The sequence below is a fragment of the Cervus canadensis genome, chromosome 11, assembly GCF_019320065.1.
Source record: "Cervus canadensis isolate Bull #8, Minnesota chromosome 11, ASM1932006v1, whole genome shotgun sequence".
NCBI lineage: Eukaryota > Metazoa > Chordata > Mammalia > Artiodactyla > Cervidae > Cervus > Cervus canadensis.
The window spans coordinates 38,786,959-38,795,828 of record NC_057396.1 but is presented as its reverse complement, the minus strand read 5'-3'; the positions used below and the strand labels follow the sequence as shown (position 1 = coordinate 38,795,828).

At 50.8% G+C, this 8,870-nt stretch overlaps 1 protein-coding gene across 9 annotated transcripts in view; it reads left to right on the top strand.

The window, feature by feature from the left end:
- The first annotated feature begins 533 nt into the window (after positions 1-533).
- Positions 534-8,870, top strand: part of AMPD3 (adenosine monophosphate deaminase 3) — a 47,513-nt gene continuing 39,176 nt past the window's right edge. The window contains exon 1 of one of the 9 annotated variants that reach the window (XM_043482098.1): positions 534-653. In XM_043482098.1, coding sequence (XP_043338033.1) covers positions 608-653 — 46 coding nt within the window. In that variant the 5' untranslated portion in view covers positions 534-607. Of the gene's footprint in view, positions 654-1,458; positions 1,557-1,703; positions 1,724-1,813; positions 2,183-2,323; positions 2,520-2,713; positions 2,730-7,541; positions 7,764-8,328; positions 8,677-8,870 lie in introns of those variants that run through there. The other 8 variants (XM_043482104.1, XM_043482106.1, XM_043482102.1 and 5 more) reach the window with 8 other exon arrangements.

Below are 8,870 nucleotides of genomic sequence, written 5' to 3'. Positions count from 1 at the left end.
CTATCCATGGGATTTCCCAGGCAAGAATACTGGAGTGGGTTGCCATTTCCTTCTCCAGGGGATCTTCCTGACCCAGGATTGAACCCTGGAGTCTCCTGCATTGCAGGGCGATTCTTTTTTTTTTTCTTTTTGGTTGCAGGGCGATTCTTTACCACTGAGTGACCTGGCAAGTGTGCCTTATATATTTATATAGTTACATATACATAAAACATACACACAAATTGTAAATAGCAGGCTAGGACACAGAAGGAATAAAACTTGGTACATGAATAAGATGATGTGAAGGCAGTTGGCACCATTAGGACTCTAATGAATAGTTTCATTTCCCCATGGCGACCAACTTGATGTGAGAAATTAAAGGGAGAAAGAGTTGAGAATATCTCCCAAGTGTGACCTGCGGAAGTGGGTGGTAGTGCTGTCATGCGGAAGGCTGAAATGTTACCCAACCAAACTTCGGTCCATTCACCAATCGACCGACACCAGGTTTTCAGGAAGTAAAGGGAAGTGCATCATTTGCTGCAAGGCCAAGCAAGGAGTATTGGCGGCTAAGGCTCAAAAGACCTGAACTCCTGGATGGATTGCAGGGAAGTGTTTTTAAAGACAGGAAATGGGTCACACGGTGCATGAACAGCTCATGGACAGTCTTCTGATTGGTGAGATAATTGGGAGCCAACGTCATCAACCTTCTGATTCCAGTTGTTGGAGGTCTATGTGCTTGTTGATCAACATGCAGTTAATGTTTTTCAACTGGTGTGGGTTTCAGTGTCTGCAAAACAGCTCAAGGTTATGGCTCAGATGTTATCTATAGCCTTCCAGGAGGAGCTAAACATTCTTGAGTTAGTTTTATAACTAAACTAGTATTATTTTATCTTGTCTATTTTCCTCTGTTTCAGCATTTTCTCACTTCTCTGATTAAATCTACTCCTGGGAACTCAGGGAAGGCCTAGGATGCTAAGTCCTGTCTGACTCTTGTGACCCCACGGACTGTAGCCTGCCAGGCTCCTCTGTCCATGGAATTCTTTAGGCTAGAACACTGGAGTGGGTTGCCATTTCCTTCTCCAGGGGATCTTCCCCACCCAGAAATAGAACCCAGGTCTCCTGCACTGCAGGCAGAGTCTTTACCAACTGAGCTAGGAGGGAATCCCTAGGATGCTAAAGTTTTCCACATACAAGCAGGTGGAGGACATGGAAGGTGGGAGGAGGCTGTTCCTTGGAAGGATCTATAGGATCCTGCTTGGTTACAGAAACACAGGAAGAAGAGCAGGTTCTGGCATGTTACTGGAAGGAGATTAGGAGCTTGAGTTTGGACACGTTATCCCAGGCTTAGGAACCTCTGGTGGAGATGTGTCCAGTAAGTTGGATTAGACCATTTGCAGCTCTGGAGCATTTCGGAATGATGAGGAAGTTCAAGAGTCATTAGCAGGCAGGAGGTTGTTAAAACCGTGGGAGTGGGTGAGAGCCCCAGAGGAGGCAGGCAGCGCAGCGGCAGAAAAACCAACAACGCTGCAACGAAAAGCCAGGCCCTGGAGGCTGAGAACCTAGCAGTCATCATTGGGGTATGCTGAAAATCTGGGGTTGTGGGGGTGGGGGGGGGGGGCGCGGGCGCAACTCTGGAAACTGTACTCCAAGAGTTCCAGGAAGGAAGGTGTGGTCAGCAAGTTCAAATGCTGGGGAGGGGCGAGTAGGGGCTACCAAGCATTCACTGGCTTCTGGCAACTAAGAGGTCAGTCCGGACTTGGAGGGGCGGGTGCATAAGCCCAGGGTTGGAGGAGAGAGAGAGAGGGAGTGTCAGCTCAGTTCCGGGGACTAAGTCACCTGTTTGGGGGCCGTGACCCCAGCATCTCTCCTTGGGACAAGTTCCGGCAGGGGAGGAGGTTCGGGAAGATCGAACACAGAGAGCTCTTTGGAGGCTGGGGCTGACCGCGGAAGCGAGGTGCGAGGAGCCGGGCTGAACCTGACCCCCGGCGGCTGCGGGCGCGCCTCGGGCCGAGGGGCCCATCGCCGCTGCGGCCCCCCTGGGGCGCACAAGTTTCCAGTTGGCCGCGCGGCCGGGTAGCGGCGCTCCAGGTAGCGGCGGCCCGGCCCGGTGGGCGGGCGGCGGGCAGGGCAGACCTGCGCGGCGGCGGCTTGGCCCGCACCGTTCTGTCGCCGGCTCCTCGCTTCCTCTCCGCTCCGCGCCCAGGTAGGTCACCGGCTGGGGCGGCGCGAGGCCCCCGGGCTTCTCGCCTGCGGAGGCGGCCCTCCTCCTGCCTCCGGGCGGGCCCGGGAGGTCCGGGCCTGGGACGCCGCAGCACCGCGCCCAGGGAGCGCCGGTCCCCGCCCCTGCTGCGGGACTCTCCGCAGGCTCCCGCCCAGCGCCAGCGGCGGGCAAGGCCTGGCCGGGGCCGGCTCGCCCCGGCAGCAGTGCTCGGCAGCCTTTCCGCGGCGCTGGCTGTGCGCCCTGCCCCGCGCCGCTACCTGTGTTCCAGCCTGCGGGCCGCCCCCATCAGCCCACGGCATGGCCCTGTCCCCTGAACCCGGTGAGTGCGCGCGATGCTGCGCTCCTGACCTTGGGCCCATGCCCCGTGGCCCCCGGCTGCCCGGGGCGGCAGTCGGAGCGCCCCGGGGTGGGAACTTCGGTCCTGGGCTTCCCCGCCCGCTGAGATGGTGGCTCCGACCCCAGGCTCATCGCTTGCCAGGGCTCTGGCCTCTCCCAGTGCCTGTGGTAGCCTAGCGTTCAGAGTCCTCGGGTGAGTCTGCCGCCGCATCTCGGCTCCCTGGTGACTGATATCGGATTTGAAAGGTTTAGAGAAATTAAGGGATCTGGGACTTGCCGCCACTTAAGTACCTTTACAAATTTCTGGGTGCTTGAGGACTGGCCAGATGCCAACTGCTTAAGACTTCCACCTGAAGGCAGTGGGATGGACAGGATGGCAGGGTGACGGGATCATTGGAGGCCTTCATCCTTACCTCTTTGGCTCTTTCCAGGCAAGGGAGGTAGGGAGACTGCATCTGGCAGCCTGCTCTGTGCCCTTGAACTTCCTGGTAGTTGCTTTGCCAGTGGAACTGCTTAACTTGGCTGGCAGAGGCCTCTGGAGTAGGAGAGGCTTGCTAACTAGAGTGTCATTTCCCCTAACTGTTGGGTCCTTGTGTGTGAGTGGAACCTTGGTGATGACAAATTAGCAAAGGAGCTGAGTGAAGAAAGCTGGAAACACTAGGAGGAATTTCAGCATGGTCCTGAGCCCTTGTTGACTATCCCCCTGGATGTGGTAACCAACATTTGGCCGCTTTAGGGAGAAATTGGCTGCAACTGGAACTCTAATAGGAGAAATTCCTCCCCTGACTGAAGCATCAGTGGTAGCCGTAGAGCCAGGCAGCCACAGAGCCTCTGCCAGCCCTCACCTTCTAATGTCTTGATAGCTAGTTTGGAGTAGTTGTGTGCTGTGCTTAGTCGTTCAGTCGTGTCCAACTCTTCGCAACCCCATGGACTGTAGCCCTCCAGGCTCCTTTGTCCATGGAATTTTCCAGGCAAGAATCCTGGAGTCGGTTGTCATTTCCTACTCCTGACCTGCCTACAACTCTGGCAGCAACTCTGAGGAGCTGCTCTAAAGATGCCTGTTTGAGGCTGCCCTAAGAACTATAGGACTTTCATGAGTGGCCTGTGGGAGACTCTTGGACCTCTGAGCCCCACCCTCAGCCCTACCTCGGTTCTTCAGAGATCCTCAGTAAGGGGTGAGGGACTCTCAGCAAAGTCAAGAAGCACTTGGAGAGATGAGCTCTGCTTTCCTTGTCTTCACACTAGGTCCTCTTTAGATGGCTTTGAAATCAATTCCTGGTCTTGAAGATATCATGGGCAGATAAAATACAGCCTTAGGGTTAAGCACGGAGAATATCTTCTCTCCCCGAAAGCCGCTCATTGGTGTTTTGGTTCTTCCCCCACAATATTAATCTCTTATTTCTTCTGTGTGCTGCTGCATATCTAGGACAGGAGACCATGGCTTTGGGCTCTGATCTAGGAGGGGCTAGGCCTGAAGAGGGTGGGGTCCTGACTTGAGTGCTGGCCATGCAAAGTCAGCAAGAAGTATCACTTATGGAGGAGATTATTTTTCCTGATCTGGTTTCACATTTGAACATGGTTTCCTTTTCCTTGAACCCAAATAGGAGTTGAGACAGTACCTGGTACATATTAGTGGTCAGTAAATAATGCTGAATGAAAGGATTTGGTGTCTAGATGAAAGGTCACGTTCATTTTCTCTGTTGGACTTTCTCACAGCTAGTATCAGGATGATAATGATGTTAAGAGATAATACTTATAAAACACATATTATGTGCCAGGTACTATTCTAAGCACTTTACACATGCTAACCGATTGTCATGGCAACCTATGAGGTTGGCACTGTTATTATGCCCATTTTATAGGGAATAAAACTGAACCAGAGAAATCAGTAACTTGTCCAAGGTTACGTAACTTAGTGGTGAAGCAAAATTCAAACCTGAGAAGTCTGGCTTGAGTCCATATGCTTAACCACATACTGTACTGACTCTTGACATTGATGTAGGTAGATTCACCACTTAGCTCATTGACTCATTCATTAAGTTATGCATTTGTTCATTCAACAAATATTTCTTGATACTTACTATGAGGATTCAATAGTGAATGAGATGCGCAAGGTCTGTCATGAAGGTGATACATAGTGAGCGAAATACCTTTGCCCAACTTCTCTTTGAGTCATGCACATCTCAGAAATGAGAAAATGAACCCCATATAGGCAAGGCCACAGCATCCTTTTGGGGAGAGGGGAGTGGTATCTTTTTGGATAAGACAAAATTTGATTCCTGTTTGTTGGGATTTTGTAAGGTACAGTTAAGTGGTAAAGGTGAATGCAGCCTGATTTGGCACAATAATTTTATATCCTTGAACCTAATAAATATTGTAGGTTTTTATTATCATGGAAATGAAAATAAAAAATTGTGTGTAGTCTGGTCTCCTGGGCAGGAAATGCAGGCCTGGGCCTGGTTATCATAGATTGTCTTTTTTTTTCTTAAAGTCTATTTTTAAAAATTGAGATATAGTTCATGTATAATATTATATCAGTTATAGGTATGCAACATAGTGATTCATAATTTTTAAAGGTTATATTCCATTTATAATTATTGTAAATTATTGGCTATATTCCCTGTGTTGTACAGTATGTGCCTGTAGCTTATTTATTCTATACATAATAGTTTGTACCTCTTTATCTCCTACCCCTATGGTGTCCCTCCCCCTTTCCTTTTCCTACTGGTAATCACTAGTTAGTCCTCTGTATCTGTCTCTGTTTCCTTTTTGTTATATTCATTAGTTTGTTGTATTTTTTTAGAGTCCACATGTAAGTCATATCATACAGTATTTGTCTTTTTCTGTCTGACTTATTTCACTTAGTATAATACCTTCCAAGTCTATCCATATTATTGCAAATGGCAAAATATTCTCTCTTATGGCTGAGAATTTCGTTGTATATATGTCCACATCTTCTCTATCTGCTCATCGTTGATGGACACTCAGGCTGCTTCCATATCTTGGGGATTGTAAATAATGCTGCTATGATCATTGGGGTACTTTAGAATTAGTATTTTCATTTTTTCAGATCTATATCCAGGAGTGGAATTGCTGGGTCATATGGTAGTTCTATGTTTAGCTTTTTGATTTTCCACAGTGGCTGGCTGCCCCAATTTACATTCCTCCTGTGTATGAGGGTTCCCTTTTCTCCACATCCTTGCTAACATTTTTTATTTGTGGCCTTTTCGATGACAGCCATTCTGACAGCTGGGAGATGATATCTCATTGTGGGTTTAATTTGCATTTATCTTATTAATGATGTTGAGCATCTTTTCATGTGCCTGTTGGCCACCTGTATGTCTTCTTTTGCAAAATGTCTATTGAGCTCTTCTATTCACTTTTTAATTGAGTTGTTTGTATTTTTGATGTTGAATTGAATGAGGTATTTATATATTTTGGTTATTAGTCCCCTATTGGTTGTATCATTAGCAGTATATTCTTCCTTTCAGTAGTATCATAGATTGTCTCAATGTTATTTCAAAAGGTAAAAGGCTTTGAGTTTGGGACCAGTGCTCCTCAATCTAGGGGGACTTCTGGACCATGAGGAGCAGATATGTATTAGGCTCAAGGAGGAATTGTTAGTTCCCAAGCAAAGTTTGCTCTCCCAAGACAAAGCCACAGTTTCCTTCAAAACTGCTGCTCTTTTGGAGGGTCTTGCATCCCTCCAGTGGGACCCTTGGCCACTGTCCCAGCCTGTGTCATTGTAGTGGGGCTGCTGCCCATCTCTCTTTGGACGTGATGGAGTAGATCTCATGCTAATCACTGGGGCCTGGGAAGGCAGCTTTTTCTAGATTGGAAAATGAAGGCTCAAAGTGGAAGGCATTTTCCAAAGCCTATGCCCAGGATATGCATAAGTATTTTTCCCTAGGGTGTCAGTGGTGGAAGGGTCAAATAAGTGTGTTGGGTGAAACAAAGTCAAGCAGCTTTTAAAAAGTTTGTTTATTTTTATCTGCGTTGGCTCTTCGTTACTGTGCATGGACTTTTCTCCAGTTGCAGTGAGCGGGGGCTACTCTCTAGTTGGGGCGCTCAGGCTTCTCACTGCAGTGGCTTCTCTTGTTGCGGCTGACTGGCTCTAGGGTGCACAGGCTCAGTAATTGTGGTGTGAAGAGTTAGTCACCCTGTGGCGTGTGGGATCTTCCTAGACCAAGGATCGAACCCATGTCCTCTGCATTGGCAGGTGGATTCCCAAACACTGGACCACCAGAGTAGTCCCCTCAAGCAGCTTTCTTGACCAGAGGATTTCTAAATGTTTAGAATCTGCTAGTATGTGTGTGTGTGAATTCCCATGAAGGACTATGGTATGCAGTATTGTATAAGCCTTCTGGCATTTTATGTTCCACAGACTACACTTTGGAAAATGCTTGTTTAGACCAGATCTTTCCATGGTCTGGTTAAAGATCTAGAATGAGACTCCTGGATGTGCTAGGTCCAAGTCGGTTCTCAGATGCATGGGCTAGGATGCTCCATGGCAGCCCCATCCTAACCCCCCTCCCGCCCCAAACACACTAGCCGAAGGAATCATTTGCCTTTCCTCCCTCTGGCAAAATAGCACTAAGGGCTCAGGTTTTTTTCCCCCTCCATTTTAAGGTCGTTTAATTATTTAATGACCGTCCCTCTAGGTTGCTTGTAGCCTGCTGGTCGCACTGTTTATGAAACAGCTGTGAGGACAGGTGGGTCATAATCTCTGGGTAGCTAAAGCCCAGCAGCAGCCCGAGGATCGTGTGTCAACCCTGTAATCCCACTCTGGACGCACAGGAATCATTATGCGGCTCAGGAAGGCACAACCTCACGATTGGACATGAGGAGGTGACTCAGGCCCAAGCCAGGGCTGGAGCCAGCCTCCCGGTAAACAACTGGCCCCATCCTCTCTGGGCGCTTCTCCCCGGGGTTTCAACAGCACCACAGAAATAGCCCTGTTGCTCATGGTTATTTCCCAGACCCACGCCGCTGCTCTAAGTCCCTGGGAGGCCGGGTGTCTGTTGTGAGCTTCCCCAGAGAGGACTGTCCTTCTCCTAAAGGGCGGGTGAGGAGTGGGACGTCGCGCCCTGGGAGGCTGTAGTGATCCATCCGGACTGCTCCGTGGCCTACCTGAGGCAGGCAGCCGGGCAGCGGCTGGTGGCCGCATCCAGCCGGCCCTCAGGAGGCTTCTCCAAGCTGGAGGCCCACGTGGGAGCTGACGGCGGCAGTAAGGAGGGGAGCCGGGGCATTGGGCCTGGCCGGGGCAGGTGGGCTTGGCCGGGGCAGGTGGCAGGCGCTTCTTTCCTGGGGGTGGGAGGGTGGGCGGGCAGACCCGCTGCTCTGGCTGAGCTGGTCAGGTTGCCCTGTCACCTGTGATGTGCAGCTCCCTTCCGGGAAGGAGCCGAAGGAGGCAGTCTCTCATCCTCACCCGCTCCCGCCCTTTCCTCCCCTTGAGGTTCTGTCCTTTCCCTCTTAGGGGTTGGGGGAGGGGCTCGCATTGGCAACTGGCCCAGAGCCCCCTCCCCCCGCACCTCCAGTCTTGGGGTGCTCCCAGAAAGGTTGCTTCGCGGCGGGGGGCCCTCTGAGGGGACCAGGGCAGGCTCGTAAGATGAGCCGGGTCCCGAGGCAGAGCCTGAAGTGAGGTTCAGAAACGGAAGCGGCGCAGGTGATGGTATCGCAGCTGTGCTCAGCTTTCAGGAGGGGTCTGGACGTTGGAGGGAGGGGGTGGCTTATCAGCTGTGGTTGGTCGGGAAGGCTGAATGCACTCTTGCCTAGGGCGGCAGCAGCAGCTTGAGTTTCCTGCTCTGAAGGGGGCTGTGAGTAGGGCCAGGACACCACTTTCTGGACACAGCAGCCGTGATAGCTGGCATTACCTGGGCCCTTTAGGACTCTTGGAAATTTTCCACTTCCATTTCATATTCACGGAAGAAATTCCAGCCCAGACGTATCCTGCTGTTGCTCAGGGCTGCTCACAGATATGCAAAGCAGAGACGTCCCACCCCAGCAGCAGATGGAGCCCAGCTAGCTGCACTCACACTGACTCAGTTCAGCCTCCCGGACAGCACCCAGCCCTTGGTCCGAGTGCGTCACCTGGATGGCATCCTCAGGAGCAGCCATGGGGACCCCAGTGCCAGGCTCAGGTCTGTGTCGTGGGTTCTGACCTTGGGAATCTGGCAGGAGCGAGAAACAGCTTCATTTGTGTAGCGAAGGGATTTTTAAGAGACACTGTGCCCCTTTTCTGGAGAGGCTGTGATGCCGTGATAAAGTGCCTGTTTGTTGAAATTGGTGGCATATTACAGCTTTCTAACTTTGGGACACTTTGCCGCCAAGCTTA